The sequence below is a fragment of the Falco biarmicus genome, chromosome 1 (assembly GCF_023638135.1).
Source record: "Falco biarmicus isolate bFalBia1 chromosome 1, bFalBia1.pri, whole genome shotgun sequence".
In the NCBI taxonomy this organism is placed as follows: Eukaryota; Metazoa; Chordata; class Aves; order Falconiformes; family Falconidae; genus Falco; species Falco biarmicus.
The window spans coordinates 25,808,884-25,826,718 of NC_079288.1; the positions used below are offsets into that span (position 1 = coordinate 25,808,884).

The 17,835-nt window shown below is 57.1% G+C and overlaps 1 protein-coding gene and 1 pseudogene across 1 annotated transcript; both read left to right on the top strand.

Annotated features, from left to right (window-relative positions):
* The first annotated feature begins 666 nt into the window (after positions 1 to 666).
* LOC130158717 (coiled-coil domain-containing protein 183-like) lies at positions 667 to 6,009 on the top strand. The gene is made up of 10 exons (XM_056359654.1): positions 667 to 723; positions 840 to 1,193; positions 2,064 to 2,231; positions 2,359 to 2,463; positions 2,658 to 2,780; positions 3,175 to 3,303; positions 3,445 to 3,505; positions 3,588 to 3,688; positions 3,965 to 4,125; positions 4,492 to 6,009. Exons 1-10 carry the CDS (start codon positions 667 to 669, stop codon positions 4,844 to 4,846), a joined length of 1,614 nt encoding a protein of 537 aa, XP_056215629.1. The 3' UTR covers positions 4,847 to 6,009.
* Positions 5,015 to 11,081, top strand: LOC130158825 (sperm acrosome membrane-associated protein 6-like; annotated as a pseudogene).
* The last annotated feature ends 6,754 nt before the right edge of the window (positions 11,082 to 17,835 follow it).

The following is a 17,835-nucleotide window of genomic DNA, read 5'->3' on the forward strand; positions in this document are numbered from 1 at the left end:
TTGATTTCAGAATCCTCTAATTTCTTTGTTTCCTATGTTCAGCAGCTAGAGCACCATAGGACGGCTGCACATTAAAGATCTCGAGCTACAGAAACTTCATCAGAGCTGATCTACAAGCTTGGTGCTAGGAAGGCAGTTTCCCTCTGTAAGGAGTCTTTTTCTGCAAATCAAAGATTGAGGGTTATTCTCCTCTCTGGTAGAGGGAGCTTGGTTTTATTTCTCAACGAATAAATGTACATGCTTGCATTCCTTGCCGTGTCTGTAGCTGAGCCAGAACGCGCGGGAAGGACAAGACCAAAGCCCAGTCTCAGCAGCTGGTCTGTTCTTGCCCGGTGCAACGGGAGCAGAACTCCCTGTGTAGCTGTTCCGTGTTGCCGAAGGCACGTGGCGAGGCAGGAACGGGCTCCTGGTGCCATGCGAAACCAGCCGGCAGCTGCCAGAGAGCGCGGGGGGCTGTTCGGGTCCATGTGCCCACATGTTTTCCCTGCAAGTGTCCTGGCCCCGTGTCTGGTGGGGCTTGGAGGGGTCCCCCAGCTGGGCGGGCTGCAACTGCTGCAGCCACGGCGCTGGGACCGCGCTGCCCACCCTGCCTTGGGCTGCCTCAGTAACTGGTTATTCATTCGCCTGTCGCCCGCAGAAGCGGAGAGGAGGGGGCCGTGGGTGGCGATGGCTGAGCAGGAGGCGCTGGCCGAGCAGGAGGTGTGTGCCATGCGGCACTGGGAGGTGCCGCTGTGACAGTTACGCCAGTGCAGGGAGTGAGCTCAGCTCTGTGATGTCACAGCCCGTGTCACAGCCTGCCAACGTCCTAACAGCCCGGCAACGTCTCCACCGGGCAGTAGAGCCACGACGGCTGCCACGTGCGCAGCCAGGCTGGAGGGCCGAGGCAGGAGCAGTGGCACCATGCCGGGCCGCAAGGCAAACCTCAGCCAGCGCGCCCAGGAGCTGTGTGCCGCCGTCGCCTTGCAGGGTGCTGCCCCTTGGGCTTCTTGTGGGGACGGCCTGGGGCGGGCGGGTGGCTCTCGGTCCCCGCGTTGTCCTGCACGGTACCAACAGCGCCTTTGTGTCCCCCAGAGCAAGGCGGGAAGTTTTGCGCGCAGCCGCGTGAGGAAAAGCGCAGTGGGACCAGAGAGCGGCTCCCCCGCCTGTGTGAGGCTGTGCAGGAGGACGTCCGTGCCCGGGGCCATAGCCAGCAGGTACCGTCGGGTCCCTCCTGCTCTACCCCTGCCTGGCGCTGGCCCTGTCGGGAGCGGGCGGCACAGGGCAGCACTAGGCTGGGACTGGCCCCAGGCTGGTGGTGATTGTTCTCTCTGCCCCTCTCGTGCCCACAGCACAACAGACGCAGCGTCTCTGAGACCTGCAGAGCGCCAAAGTCCTTGGGGGCCACTTTGGCCAACCAGACAGGGCCCAGCGCGCCCGGGCTGCTTGCAGGGGGCTGGGGCTGTGGGAAGGCTCAGAAGGACAGGGTGGGTGGTAGAGTGACCTGGTGCCGGCACAAGGACAGCCCCCCAGGGCTGGTGTGGTGCAACGGGGGGTGTTTGTGTGTGGTCCCACGGGTCCCTTTCCACTGCGGGACCCACCCGTGCAGATCCTCCTTGAGCTCCCTGAGCAGATCTGTTGTCCCGGCAGTGCTCCCGGCTGTCCCAGCCTGTGTGTGCCCAGGGCTGCCCGGGTTCCTGCAGCTCCAGCCGCATCCCTGAGAGAGAGATGCTGTCCCTGCCCTGCCCTTCACTGCCCGTCCCGAGGTTACAACGCGGTTATAAGCCCCGCTGCGGTGACAGAGACCCTGGCCCCGCAGAGCTGCCTTTGCCCGGGGGCCTCTTGCAGGGCCAGCGGCAGGTGGGTGGGGGGTGGTGGTGCTGCTGCTGCTGCTCTCCGGCACCCCCGCAGCTGGGGCACTGATGGATTCGATTGACGCCCAGCCCTGGGTCTCAGTTAGGCAGCACCCCTAAGTCCGGTGTCCCCAGCTCCACCCTGGGGGCAGTTTTGCAGGCAGGACCCCCTTGTGCCGCGGGCGCCCAGCAAGCTCTGCCTCCAGCCTGCTGAATGCTCGCATGCCCATCCAGGTGGCCCAGGAGAAGCTCCAGGCCGACATCTATGAACGGGTGAACACCTGCAACATGCTGCTACACCAGGTGAGGCAGCGGAGACAAGTGCGGGAGGAGCTGCAGAGGCGGCTGCAGCAGCTGCAGGATGCTGCGATGCCTGACAAGAGGCAGCAGGCACAGGCGCAGGTACCTGGGACCCCCTCCTGGGCTGGCAGCACCTGCAGAGGGCTCTAATCCAGCCCCTGCACCCCCCGGCTGGCCTCTGGGCTCGGCATGCGGGGTCACCCCCTGTACCCCCCCACCTCTGCCCCAGGCCATTTGCCAGCTGGAGAAAAACATTGAGAAGGTGCTCCTCAAAGTCCACACTGGACAGAAGGTGACTGCCCTGTACCTGGCAGTGCGGGATGTCCTGAGGAAGGTGAGCTCCTCCCCACCGTGCCATCGTGCCACCTGCTCCCCCAGCAGAGACAAGGAGGTGCCCCAGGGGCAACGCTGGTGGGACGCCCCCCTCCCAGATCAAAGAGGTCCTCCTGCTCCCCTCCATCTGCTGTCACAGCACGGGGGACCCCTGGGGCTCACTGGGGTGACGTGCTGTGGCTCCCTGTGTCCCAGGAGCTGGCCCACCTGCCTCCGCACCTGGACCTCCTGTGCAAGATGGCCGAGCTGTATGGTAGGGAGCTCCAGGACATGGATCTCATGGCCTTGGAGGCCTGCAAAGCCGCTGACAGAGCCAAGGTGAGATGGCCAGGGGCACCTCGGGGCCCTTTTCCACCCTCCAGAGCCCACCGACGGCACCATGTGCCCCGGAGCTGCTGAGTGTGCCTTCAACCAAGAGCAAAAGAGCCGGAGCTGGGCTTGCCCACAGCACCCCGATGGCTCCATAGCTCCTCCCGGGTGTCGCTCTTGGGCCGGGCTGCCCTGGGGCTGGGGACAGCCTGCCCGAAGCCCCAGCTATGGCGAAGGCAGCACGCTCCACCCGCCAGCCCTCCTTGCCCACTATCCTTCCCAGCCTGTCTACTTGGCGGCGGGGCTGGTCATTGCTGACCCTGGCCATCCCACAAGTTCAGCTGGCTGCCAAAGGTCCGTTCCAGCTCTGACAGCCACTTCTCCCTTCTCTGACACGCTCCAGGAGGACGCAAACAGGACGCGCAGCCGGATCCTTGCGGAGAGAGCGCGCATGTACCGCTCCCGGGCCACCCAGGAGGTCTCTGTAGACACAGGGTGGCGGAAGGACGTGTACCAAAGGCACCTGAGAGCGGTGAGCTGGGGGTCCTGGCACAGGCCAGGCTGTGGGCAGACGGCAGGCATCGGTGCCGGGCCCCCCACGGGTCGGGGGCCTGCAGGGCCAGCTCCCCCCGGCTGTCAGCAGCGTGGGGGGTGACAATGCACATCCTTGCAGCAGGAGAGGCACGAGCTCACCGTGGACTCCCCGACCCCGGCCTCACAGGACCAGCTCGTGGGTGAGTGCCTGGCAGGGTGCAGGGGGGTGGGACGCGGGCACAGCCGCAGGCATCCTTCCCTGACGCTTCCCTCCCACCCCAGGCACCAGTCTGGAGGCCGTCAGGTCCCAGATGGAGCACGAGGCCAGGGTCACGCAGAAGATGCAGCAGGCCAAGGCTGCGCTGCAGTGCTCCAGGATCTGGGTAACGTGACCCCCCCCTCTGGCAAAACCCACGGCTGCTCAGGGCCCGGGGAGCTGAGAGCCCTCTGCTTGCCTTGTTTCATTGTGGGCTTCTCTGCCCTCCTCTGCCTCGGGAGACCCCCAGAGGCCCTCTGGGGCGGGCAGGGATGGCACCACACTTCTCCGTGACATGAGCTTGCAGCCGTCCATGGTGCACACGGCTCCCCGAGGCCACGGCCCGGGTCCTGCACCCTGCAGGAGCACCGGGGGCTGAGTCCTCGTGCTCTCCCCCGGCCAGGACATACCCGGCAGGCTCCTGGAACAGCAGAAGTCCTCGGCGGACCTGGAGCAGTGCATCAAGGAGGGCGAGGAGAAGAAGCGGGCACTGGCGGAGAGGCTGCACGAGCTGGAGCTGAACCTAGCTAAGCTGAAGTTTCACCAGCCCTCCAACACAAGCAGGTGTGCAGTCGTGTCCACCGGGCCACGGCCCTTGGCGGGGGGGACACGTGTGTGCCAGGTGTCCCGACACAGCAGGGCACCCCTTCCCACGTCCCACTGCAGCCGCCCACCCCTCCTGTGCCGCCAGGTTTTCTGAGCAGGGGGCTCCCCCAGCTCTGGGCCTGGCAGAGCACCCAAAGCTCCCGCTGCGGCGGCAGGAGGACCCCCGCTTCTGGCCTGGCGTGGGAAGTGGTACCAGCAGCGTGGAGCTGGGTTGCAGGCAGCACCTCTGCTCTGCATTGGCAACCTGAGCAGCTTTTGCAACAGCTCTAGGGTGTTCCTGCCCCCCCTGTGCACTTGTATGGATGTGAATGTGCTTGGCTCCAGGGTGCTGGAGGAGGAGCTGCGGCTGAAACTGCAGTGCCAAGAGGCTCGGCTGGAGGACATGCGGGCCCAGATGATGAGGAGCAAGGATGTTCTGCTGAAATGTGAAGAGGACATCGACAGCCTTTTCGTCCGCCTGCAGGGTATCACCGTGCCCGGCCAGGTACCCACATGGGGCTGGCGTGAGCTTGGCCCCGGCCACTGCCCGGTGGTGCAGCAGCACGGCGTGGAAACGCTTGGCGCAGCCACTGTCCCCCCGCCGTGGCTCGTTTTCCCCACCAAGGTGGTTGTTCTCTCTCTGACTCCAGGAGGATCCCGTCAAGGCCATGGCGGTGGAGGAGAAGCTGCAGCACTGTGAGCAGAAGCTGCGCTACCTGGTGCAGCGGGTGGCCAGCCTGCCCCACGACTGGCGCAGCCCCAACAAGGACAACAAGGTGCGCGGGGGCTCCATCCCTGCTGTGGCCTTTGGGCACCCGCACGGGGCTTTCCCATACGGCCCATCCCAAGCGTCCTCCCAGCTGGCAGGATGGAGGTGGCGCCAGGGGAGAGCCATGGAGCAGCTCAGCCCCCGGTGGCACGGGGCACTGCAGGGTGTGCCCCGCGCGGGGACCTCGAGGTGGGGCAGCCCTTGGCTTGGAACACCCACCTCCCCTTCAGCAAGTAACCCAGAGTGTCTTCCACAGATTTTTGCCGAGGTCCGTAATTTACTAGAGAACACCACTGCGGATCACCCACAGAACCTGAGGGTTTCCTTGGAGGACGCAGGCAGCGGCCAAGGTAGGAGAGCACAGCGAGGACACGTGCCACAGCAACCATCCCAGCCCCTGCCCGTGGGGATTCCTGGGCATCCTTGCCTGTCTTCCACTGTCCCAGCAGAGCCCAACCCACGAGCTGCTTGTCCCAGGTGCTGTGGGACAAGGAGGGAGAGCCTTGGCTTCAAAATCACCTGGTTGTGGCCTCCTCCTGTTGGATGTTCTTGGGGGAGACCACGAGCTTTTGGCAGCTCTCTACTGTGTTTTTAACAAAGCGGGAGCTGTACCCACCACCCCCTGGCTCCAGGCCTTTCTGGGAAGCGCCAGCAGTGTTGAAGAGGGGCCACAGCGGTGGCAACCCCAGGCTCTGCAGGTCCCCCTGGGATGCGGGGCTGGCAGAGCCAGTCGGCAGTGCCTGTGCCTCAGGGCTCCGCACGAGGGCTCTCTGGGATGCCACCAGCCCTGCAAAAGGTGCCGGCTCTGCCCAGGGACACGAGCGCACAGAGCCTCCACAGCCCACTCCTCTCCACTCTCTCCTCAGAGTCCTTGGATTCTGATGACGAATCCTGTGGCCTTGTCCTCACCCGGGAGGGCATCAAGAAGCAGGGGCTGCTCCTGATGAAAAGCAAGCAGCGTGGCAAGAAGTAGCAGTTTCTCCAGCAGACCTTTGCATGCCCCACAGCCACCCGCTGTGCTGGGCATGCCCCAGAGCCACCCGCTGTGCTCTTTGGCCGGCAGCTTTAATAAAGTAGATGTTTTGCACTCCTCACAGGCCTGTGGTACACCTGGAATGGGGGGGTCACTTCTGGCACCTGGGACGCCTGGGTGCTGAGCTGGCTTTGGAAGCACCCCCATCCCCGCCGCCCCTCACCCCGTTGCGCTCTCTGCAGAGGTGGGGATGGACCGGGCGGGGGAACCGCTTTCGTGGCCAAAGCAAAGCTGGGGTCAGGGTGGCTCTCTCCCCCTTGCTCCTGTGGGGCAATCGCCTTCGCGGGACCTCTGCAGCCCCAGACCACTGTGGGACCTCAAAGGGCTGTTGCCTGTCCAAGGCAGCTCTGGGGAAACGTGGGGCAGGGGCTGAGACCTGTCCAGGCATTGGACCTCAGGGTGGGGGTCTTCATGTGCATGCGTGGGAGCACAAGGGCAGACCCTGCCTCAGGAAGGGAGAGCCAAGTCTGAGCTGGAGCCCCCAGTCTGGGGCTGCCTGACCTGACCTGGCTGGGGACCCTTCCAGCTTCTGCCCTCCCCTGGCCCCCGCACACACGTTGTGCAACTCGTACTGATAACCCTGACCTCAGAGCACACGTCGGGCGCTACCTCTGGGCTGCGGGGCAGTGCCTGCAGGTAAGGTCTAACCCAGCATGAGCCAGGACAGCAGAGGATGCCACAGCGAGCCTGTGGCTCCCGGACAGGATCCCCAGCCCTGCTGACTGCTCACGGACACCCAGCCGTGGGCTCCACGGTGCCTTCGCTGCAAAGGCACTCCTAAAACATGGCTGCAAAGGGATGGTGCTGTTTCCCCAAGTACAGCCAGCACTGACAGGGAGACCCGCGCGGGAGAGTGGCATCTCGTCCCCTTCAGCCGGGGGACATCAACACCAGACCAGGCTTTCACTGTCCTCTCTGCTTGGTCCCTGTACTTCATGCCAACAGCACTTGTAACATCATCCCTAGGGGGAAGGAAGGGCTCTTTCCTTTCTGACCTTGGCAATACCTCTGGTGTAGATGGACTGTCATCCACATCATCCATCGACTGGCCGTCTACATCCAGAGCCTCATACCTGTTGTACAGAGTCACCTGGGAAGACGAGGTGGCCAAGGAGAGTTTGCCTGCCACCCCGAGCATGGACTTGCCTCCATTCACTCCTACCCTTTAAACCACCACCTTCAGCCTAGCAGAGGGAGGATACAGGATCCCCTTGATCTTGATTTTCTTCTGGTGGCTGTTCCTGTTTCTGTCTCATGGAGGGCAGAGCATGGTTCCACCAGTCTATGCTTTCCTCAGACTTCTCAATGCTCCTTGAACTTTCTACTTCCTCTTGTAGCTCTGCCACCAGGCTGAGCAGACCATCCACTTGTCCACACCCCACAGAGCTCTTCTCACCACTGCCATCCATGAAAGGCACTTGCATGCCCTGCAGCCCGAGGCCTGGATGCCTGCATGTTTTCACCGGAGCTCTCTCTGGGTTGCCACATCCATCCTGGTGAGTGCAGAGTACAGAGCTTTCTTCCAGGTGGATACCATAGCCAAGCTCCTCCTGGGAGAGTGATGACCACCAACTGAACTCGCTTCTTTTGCTGGTAGGATGATGACGCCCTTCCTGCGCAAACTGCCATGCAAACTGCTGCGCACACCCTGGCTGATCACCACACAGTTGGCCTGCTCTGCTGGCAGTGCTCCTGGCCACTAGTGCTCCATAGGCTGCTTTTTATGGGGGTGGGGTGGCTGCGGTTGCTCTGGCAATGCCTAGACCTTGAAAGCATCTTTCATGAGAGCTGTCAGCTCTCAGTGGGTGTCTCCGCTGCCCTGGCATTTTCCTGCCTTAGGAAACCCCCTTGTGCAGCAAGATCTGCCGCTCTACCGTGGATCGGGCTGGCTCACCTGGGTGGAAGAGCAAGGAGGTGTTAATGAGATGGGACATGGAGGAATGAAAAGGAGAAGCCTTGCATAGTTCCTCTCTGCAAGAGACTGGACTGGGGGTGCTGACAGGACAGGGTCATAGGGACAAAGGCAAGGAATTGGACATCAAAATAGAGGGGATTTTGGGTCACCAAGTAAAGTGACTGGCAGGGACTGAAGGCAGAAAATCTGGGGAGACCAAAATGAGGGTCTGGGAGCCCATTCTCCAGCCGACACACCCCAGGGGGCTCATATGTCTAGGTATCCCCACTCCTCTCAAGGGGGGACCCAGGTATCTGGGACCTACATAGGAACCCCGCTGTCTCCTGGGTATCCAGGCGCCTGGGCTCCACCTGGGAACCCCACTGTCTCCTGGGTATCCAGGCGCCTGGGCTCCACCTGGGAACCCTGCAGTTCCCTGGGGACCCAAGCATTTGGGTGCTGTACTTTGTGGCCATGGGGTGGTGGTGGGTGCTGGCTCCCTGACTCCCTGGAAACCCAGGCATCAAGGCAGGGGGGCTTGCCTTGTGGCAGTGGGTGGCCCTGGCATCCTGGCTCCCTGCGGTGCACTCCTGCCTGCTCTGCTTTGGGCCTCCCAGTCAGCGGGAACAGCTCTGCCATGACATTACTGGGGCCCCCCTCAAGGACCCTCGACATCAACGCTGCCTTGAGGCCCTTGCCCAGGCTGCTGAGCCACTTTCCTCTGTCACTGTGGGTGCGTCATGGGTTCCCCATCCTGACCGGCACCTCCATCCCACCAGGGACCTCCAGCCCAAGGGGGACCACCACTCTGAACAGGATCCCAGAGCCGTCTGGGGTTTCCCACTTCAACCGATGCCCTCATACTGACACGGGATCCCTGGCAGTTGAAGACCCCTTTCCTAAACAGAAACCCCAGGGACCCACCCCAGACAGGCACCCTACGACTCCCAACAATGCCAATGTCTCCCTAGTCCTGTCCTGGACCTCAGGGACCTCTGGGAACCCCAACCCTGCCTAGGACCCTGAGAATCACCCAAACCAGAACAGAGACACTGAGGACACCCTGGCCCTACCTAGGACCTCAGGAATCCCCAAGAATATCTGACCCTTCCCCAGTATCCCTAAACCCTGATCAGGACTGCAGGAACCCCCAGGAACTCCCAGCCCTTACTGGACCCTCCCATCCCTGAACCTCCAATCCCAACCCTGTACTGGTCTCAGCACACCTGTACTGGTCGCAGGGTCGGGGCAGCGTGATGTACTTCGGGAGATCGTCATGGATGCCCTGCATTTTCTGGAGAAGCAGAGCAAGACGAGTGAGCAGGGGATGTGGGACATGTGAGGGGTAGGGTCAGGACATGGGTCATGGGGGATAGGACACGGAGGCCTTGAATGGGGGGTGTGGTGAAATACAAGACGATATGGAGGTCTGGGGCTGTAAGGGGATAGCTGGGGAATCCTGAGGGTATGTGGGCTTCAAGGTATACAGCTTCTGGGGGGAGGGGCGGGGTGTTGGGGGGGTATTTGGGGATATATGGAACTCCAGTAGGGACATATGGGGTTGAGGCAAGTACAGAGGATCTGTGGGGTCTGAGGAGGGATTCTGGGGATCAGAGGGAGGTTACATTGTCTACCTGGCCTTCTGGACAGAGCCCTTTGAGGTGTCTCTACAGGCAGCCGTCAACGTAATCTGGGCGAAGCTGAGCCATCTGGAGAAAGGTATGGGGCCAGTGGGGACGCCCACCCAAGACTCCCACTCTGGAAATTCTCCAGGACCCCCACTAAAGGGACTGTCACAGACCCCCCCCACCATGGACATCTACACCCCAGGGACCCCCACCTTGGGCACCCCCATCCTGAAGAAACCCCTGGGGATCCCATCTGGGCTGGACAAGGGACGAGCCCAAACAGCTCATCACAGGGATGCGGATCCCCAGTGATCCCCAGTCTAATGCTGCTTCCTCTCCACCAGCTCCAGCCTGTGTCCCGCCTTGTGGTGAGTGCCCGTCTCTCTGTCTTGCCACCCTCTGTCGCCTCATACATCTCCCATCCCCATGGGACCAGCAAGTCTCTCCATCCTAGGATACCAGCCAGCTGCTCGCGTCTTCCAGTGTGCTACCTGCCGCCTCGTGGACTGCCAGTTTCCCCTGGATTGCCCAGGTATGGGGACATGGTAGACCCAGGCATCCAGGCTGGTCTAAGTCCCACCCCGGCGCTGGGTGCCTCCAGGTCTCTGGGGGCAACTGCCATTCCTCATGTGTGGCCATGCCTGCTGGGCCCACCATGAACGCACAGCAGTGTGCTGAGGTGCATGCCTGTGCACCTCTACTGCGAGCACGTGAGCACTTGTAGTCACACAGGAGCACATTCATTCCTGTAAGTGCATGAGTAGATGTGAACTCACATGCTTCTCAATGCTCCCAGTGCAGGTCCTGCGGGCCCAAACAGATGAAACCGTCACACTGCACTGCTCTGTGCCCTTTGCACCCTCCCTGGCCTGCCCGTTACCTGGATGTTTGCCAAGGACGTGAGTTGCATATATGCTTGTGCAAGGGTGTACACAGACATTCAAGAGAGGACTGGGCCTGGGTAGCAAGGCCTGCATGCACACAGTTGTGCGCTTGCCATAAGGACAATCCATAGATACAGGTATGGCTTATACAGTAGATATAAGTAGCACGTGTGTAAGCATGCACAGGATGCAAGCAAGTGCTGACCCATGTGAAAGGTGCACACAAGCAAGAGGCAGGTCACTTGTGTTTGCAGATTCATGTGTACTTGTGTGCACACGTGTGGCAAGGAAGTGGCTTTTGCTCTGCTTGTGCATCCCTCTGTGCATACAAAGAGCACAAGGAGCACGTGGGACATAAGGTGCATGCACATGCATGAGTAAAGGGTACAAGAAGCATGCTTCATCACGTGGGACATGACAAGCATGTGCAGGACACGTGTGCCTTTGCATGCACATGTATATTGTTTCATGTACCTGGTGGACCAGGCTGCCTTGATGTGTTCCCCCCCTTCCCCAGCTGTACACACAGGACCTGACACTGTTTGAGGAGCTGCAGGGAAGCACAGAGGGATCTCGCATTCTGATCATCCATGACCCCATTCCAGGAACCATCGCCTGTTCCCTGGGGGAGGTTTATGAGCCATTGGTCCGCAAGTACTTCTACCTCAACGGTGCGCCCAGACACCTGAGTACCCTTGGGGGCAGTGAGCAGTGTGGGGTGAAGTAGCACCCCAGACACCTGGGCCCATGGGCGGGGGGTGCATGGGGTGTGAGTAGGGTGCCAGTACACCTGGGTCCATGGTGGACAGGTGTAGTGGAGCAGGTGTTCCCTGATGCCTGGCTTCTCTGGGGACAGTGGGGCACATGGGGTGGAGCAGGGACCCCCAGATGCCTGGGTCCCAGAGGGCAGTGAGGTCTGTGGCGGGAGCAGGTCCTACAAAAGGACACCTGGTCCCTGGGAAGCAGTGCCCCATGACCCGAGGTGTCTGTGTCTCTACAGTATCAGAGGGAAGTGTGGAGGACGAGCACAGACTCCAGGCTCGGTTCAGAGCTGTGCTACATTGGCCCCACAGCAAGACCCGCCTGCGCCACATGCTATTGCTGGGGCTGGCACTTGGCTCCATGGCGCTCGTGCTGCTGCTGGTGTGAGTCCTCCTGACCTGGTAAACCTTAACCAAAATCCCGATAGACTGCAAGCCATGGACTATGTCCCCCTGGGACTCCCACTGTCCTCTGACCCGTTCCAGGACACCTCCCTTGCACCCAGCACCACTTCAGGCTTCCCTGCTGCCCCCAGACTCCCTAATTATCCCTGAGACCCTGCCATTCCCCCTTGTCCCCAGAACACCCACTATCCCTTAGGCGCCCCAGTTACAGTCAGTTGACCCCGTGGTCCCATACTTTCACCCTTAGACCCACCAGTTGCCCCCAGGACCACCAAATTGCCCCTTGGGCCCCCCAGATTCCTCATGATCCCCCTCTCCTCAGATGGAGATACAGGGTCTCCTCCCCCCTGTCCCATCCCCACCCTTTCTCTATTCCCCCTTCTGCCTTCCAGGGCCACCTGTCAATGCTGGAGACTCACAAACCGCAGTGACCCCCAGACATCTGACAGACCTGGACAACAAGGTCCCTCAGAGGATTCCGCATGCCCGGGATCACCCTAGGGGAGCTTGACACGTGGATCCATCCCTAAGGACCAACATTTCCACAATTGCTTTCTTGTATTGGGGATGGCATGTGCAAATAAGGACAGTCTAAAAGCAGAACCAAAGAGTTCTAAACATGTGTATTACGCTGGAGATAGAGATCTGGGTGTTTTGGGCTTGCACACAGAAATCTGTGGGCTGGCGTACAGAAAAACTGGGTAACAGGCAGTGCACAAGCAGTCCAAAATACAGTCCCAAAACCCCTGACCCTGCATTTCAACAGCCAGCACTAAGGGAAGGTCAGTCTGCTACCTGTAGGAAAGCTTTCTTTTGATACTGATGTATTACTACACCTTTATATGTCATGGCCATTACAAATGCCAAGTTACTTTCTCCTCTGATATTTTTTTTTTGCCTGAAACCATTTTGTCACATATTTACTTTTATACCACTGTATAACCCAGTTGACTCAATTTGGTAATTTGAATAAACTGCTGCTACAGATTTTTCAGTCATTATGTCTGTAACAAAATGATCAAACAGTGGAAGAAGAATGCTATATGATTCCTTGAAGAAGAGATTTTAGAAAAAAAACTACTCTAAAACCCTTAGGCTGTGATCACAGTATCTTCAGTGCTCTATGTTGCCTTTAAACATATCTAGACTTATGTTAGAAAAAACAACTACCGGAAAAACATGACAAAACAGGCTACAACTGCAGTACACACAGAGTATGCCCCTATCCCATCGGCGTATTCAGTCCAAAGCTACTGGTAAAATGCTTCTGCCACCTGGGTGGACACTCCAGCTGTGTTTTTCTTGTGTTTTTCAACTTGTGTTTTTCAAAGGAAGCTCCAGAAATAGGTGAACGTGCCAAAGAATGCATCTAATGGAGCTTCCCAGAACTGAGAGCGCGTCTACGGCTGTAGACAGGCTCTTCTGCAATTGAAAACCACGCTCTAATGACACCCATCCATCTCCTGTCCCTGTGCTGTTCCCACATGCCCAGCACACCAGGGGGGCTGTGCTGGGCTCTGGGTCAGGGAGTCCTGCGCTGCGAGCAGCTGCCCAGCCATGCAGCAAAGATCTGAACATACTCTGCCAAGCAGGGAGCCAAGCAGGGAGCATGGGTGGCCAGCGCTGGGCCACTCTGCCCACGTCCAACGCACCCAGGCTTTGAAGGAACTCAGCTGAAAGAGATGTCATTAGGAAGCAAAACAGCTGCACAGTACCACCCGTCCTGCTGACTGGGCATCTCTGCTCTTGCTGCAGCAGGCCACCAGCTGATGGTGAGATTGATGCACCCCCGGCTCTCGGCTCTCGCTGCACCGCTGGCACCCTGGGGCAGCGCAGCTGCAGGCATGGCACTGTTGGCCGGAAATCATGGAAAATCTGCCCATCCACGCGCCTTTGTGCAAACCATCCATCCCTTCTCTCTTTCACAGCGCTCTACAGCTGCTGCCAAAACAGTCTGAACTACGACGAGGCTATAGGAGCCAGCATGAACACTGGTGTTTGCCTTTACAAGGTCTAGTACAGCAGAACCACAGAGCATCAGGTTTTGTGCCCATCAGCTTAGAAGCAGCAGCTCCAGGACATGTCTATTAGACAACAGTCACCACACCGCTGGATAAATACGAATGCTTGGAATCCAGCTGATCAAACCATGCTAGCTTCATACACCTCGCACCTTCTGAAAGGGCTTCCCTTCCTCCCTTGGCAATGCAGAAACAAGGGTACACCCCACGGGTGCTGCAAGGGGGAGGAAAGGTTTACAGCTCTCACAAGAATGCTGCCTTGAGCAGAGAGGAGCCCACCAACATCTGCCAAAGGCTCGGGTCGCTGAGAAACCCCTCTCTCCATGGTGACATTCACCCAGTCCAAAATCCAGCATCTGTTGGTCAGCAGCTGAGAAGGTCCCAGTTCCATTTGGATTTGCACAAGTCTTTTTTGGATTGGAGAAACTGTGCATATCGGTATCGAGGAATTAACATCTTGGTTCCCTAACCTATCAGTGGGGTTAAAGAAACCGATCATTATAATAACCGGGGCGATTTTTACAGTTGTGCCTGTGATTGTCCTAATGCAATGTTGTGTCACTTGTGTGACTGGCTTAGTAACACAACTACAAGAAAGGACGTGGAATCACGTTAGATACTAAACTATTGCAGGTATGCAATGATGAAACCAAAGGAGGGCAGTGTTAAAGACAATGGTTTTTGAACTAAGCGATTTACAGTGCTGAAGCTGCTAAATGGCAGGACCAGGCCTTGTCCCTTGCACAGCCCTAACCCAAGGCTGGTTTAAAACTTGGTCAAGTTAATCAGTTAATGCGCGAGGTAAAGAGCGCTGGTGCTCGCCCCTGGAAAGGCTGGGGGTGGGAATTTGGGTGCTCTCTTCGCTGCGGTAGCGGGAAGGGGTCTCTCGAGGGGTAACAGGTTTTCTCCGGAGTGGCGGGGGTTTGGGTTTTCTTCAAGAATGTGTTTTGACCATTTTGCCATCTGTTGTAAAATTTGGTCCTGTGCATTATTTGAGCCCTCTTGTTTATATTTGACATTCTGGAATGGCGTAACAGTGTTTGAGTTCGGCATTTCCATTATAAAATGGTATTGTTGCTGTCTACCTGAGCGAGCAGAGTGAGCGAGTGTGTAATGGGCCCTTTCGTGTGAGTGTTCTGTGCAACTGAGACGCAGCTCAGCTACGAAGCGAGCCCTGAAGCCTGTAACTTGCATAAAGTGGAAATGGAAAGTGAACAGAGTGGGGAAACAGTAAAAAAAGAGCCCTTTGGTTTGTATTTTGGCTCATTGGAAGAATATAGGAGGACCGCCAGGTGGGAGTCTCAATAAAAATATCATCAGTGGTGGCCTTTATATATCTTAGAAGATCAGGAAATTGCAACCCCTTGCTATAATTCATGTTGTTTTTAAGATGACAGGGAAAATGGGATGAAGTAACACGTGCAGATATGTTTTCCACTTTGAGAAGCCATACAGAGTAGCAGGAGGAGTGCGCGACTAATATAGCACCACCTGACACTTTGATTTTGGCGCTAGAAAAGGATAGGGAAAAACTGAGACCTAAACTAGAAAGACGCTCTTGTTGAATTTTTTGTGTTAAATACACGATTGCTGTATTTTGCAAGAGCGAGCCTCAGGTCGCGGCTCCGCCTGTGGAGCAACCGGGGTGAAGCGCGAAACACTCGCACTAATGTAGGACCCGAGGCGGGGGAGTCAAGGACCCCAGGGAAGGGTCAAAGCCTTGGGGCGAGTTTGTACAAAGCCCCACACCCGCTGGGAGCTGCGGCTTGGCCGGCAAAGGCACCATAGGCAAGGACAGAGACTTAAAGCAGCAAGGAGCAGATTTGCATTCAGGGTACGAAAGGGTTAAAGCAGAGGTGCTGTTGCAGAGGCACGCACTTGTACCAGCTACCGAGCAGGGAGAACTCTCCTGCCCCTCGAGTAGGAGGTCACGATCTCCCACTGCCACAATTGTTTTATCAGAGCATCCTTGAGTTTTATCTCTTCAGCAGCTTGTTTTCTTTCAGCAGTTAGCATGTCCTTGTCAGAAAGCTTATCTTTTCTTTGAAGTGCTAAAGAAGCCTAGTCCCTGGCCCTACGTCGCAGACGGTCTCCACCACAGCCCTTGGCCCAGCAACAGGCACCTTCTCATATATTTTGCAGCCGCTGTGCAGCTTATCGGCCGCCTGGTACCATCAAGCTCCCAATCCTGCAGGGAGCACAGCGGAGCCTGCCCGCGGTGTACCCGCTCCGCTCTGTTATAAACGATAACAATTAAAACAATTTCATTTCGGGTCCCATAAATTCAGGTTGAGAAACAATAATAAAAAAAAAATAAAAAAACCCAAAACACAAAAAAACCCCCAAAAAAACCCCATGGCCGCCGACAACCAGACTACTTCCCACCGGAAGCACGGCTGAGCCCCCAAAGCGGCGTCTTTTATAGCAGCACCGTGACCAATCACTTCCCGCCGGAAGTTCGCCCTGCTCTTTCTCCATTGGGTCGTTAGGGTACGCCTTCTCCTCCTATTGGCTCCTCTTTGGCGCCCTTTGGAGAGTTTCCGGGTCTTTGTCTCCCTTGGCGGCTTTTCCCTGGCGCGTGCGCTCTTTGTCCCCCGCGGCCTTTTCTCAGGAGCGGTTACCTCAGGGGAAGGGGGAGCTTTTACAGGGTCTTAAAGGAGAAGCACACGCGCCTGTTCATTACAATTGTGACACAGGTTATAATGGCCACAAACTATTTTAGATTTACACACGGTACAACAATTACCACACTATATTCTATTTTGACATGAATCACGACTGTGTTTAGCACAATCCCCCCTTTTCTTTTTGTTTACTCATTGATTCATCTCTTAGCTTCCAACTCAGTAATAGCCTTTTGCGTTGTAGTCGTTCCTTATTTCTGGTTGCATAATCTGTATCGCTGATAGTATCAATCAAATAAAGCATTGAATTAAACAGGGGATAAGTAACAACCCCCCAAATTACGAAGCAAATAAAGCATTGAATTAAACAGGGGATAAGTAACAACCCCCCAGATTATTAGGGCAAATAAAGCATTGAATTAAACAGGGGATAAGTAACAACCCCCCAAATTATTAAGCAAATTAAACACTGAGTTAAACAGGGGGTAAGTAACACGCTCCACCCTCCGCTGCTCTAGGATAGCAGTTGGTATGGCTTTAGGGAACGGTGGTGATGTAGGTTCTGTGCATGCCAACCATTCCAAAGTGGCAACTGCATTTTTCCCTATAGGGTCGTTATAGTCTTAGATCTGTCATTCCCCCCTCCAAGCAATTTTACAACACCGGCACCTTCTCCAGGGGACCTGTGCCTGGGTGGTTCCGTGGAGCATTTTGGCTTTGTACGAGTGCCAAAGTGAGCGTGTACTTTTCTCACGCCAGAAAGCAGGTAGCAGAACTTCTGTGGTGTCCTTCACATGGCTACGAGGATAGGATGAGAACCACCAAGAGAAGTCCTTCCTGGCAACTTCTCCAGGGGAGCTCTGCCTGGGTGGATCCATGGAGCATTTTGGCTCTGTACGACTGCGAAAGCAAACAGCTACTTTTCTCACCAAAGCAGGTAGCAGAACTTTGGTTGTGTCCTTCACATGGCTACCAGGGAAGCGTGAGGAACACAAAAAGAATTCCTTGTTATGATATTAGATCACTGTTATGATATTCGGTCTGTAATTCCCCCCTCCAAGCAATTTCACAACACAGGTCAAAAAGAGCTTGCTGTTATGCTGTATCGTCCTCGGGTGAATATTTGAAATGAATAGGTTAGGCAGGGTCCTCCTCGCAGTAGGCTGGTTTTGTCGAGCTGACTGACGCTCTTCTCAGGACTGCGGCATGACTTTGGCACTCTGCTCAGTCACCTCTGGACAGCAGAGCTCGCCTGCCCATTCTGCTCAAGGGCAAGCACCGCTCTCAGTGTGTCTGCTTCCCAGGAATGTCTGTGCAACCGTATTGGAGGTCATGATCCCGCACAGTCATGCGTGCAAGGTGAAACACGTGTCTCTTTGCAACCACCACACCCTTCTTGCTGGCTACTTGCTCTCTGACAACCGCAAAAGTCCCAAGTCCAGGAACGCATACCGCCTGAAACAGATGAGACGTCAGATTAGATGTCTTGGGGGGACAGATGGATGAATTGGCAAAGAATGGCAATGGTGCTTAGTTCCCTGCCAAGGGCTGAGGTTCAAAGAAGCAAGATGGGCTCTTTGGAAACCTTGGGAGTAGACAAACAGGGCCTGCACTGTTCCCTCTCAGTCCCCTTCACCCATACAGATAGCTCAGGAAAAGCTGACAAACAC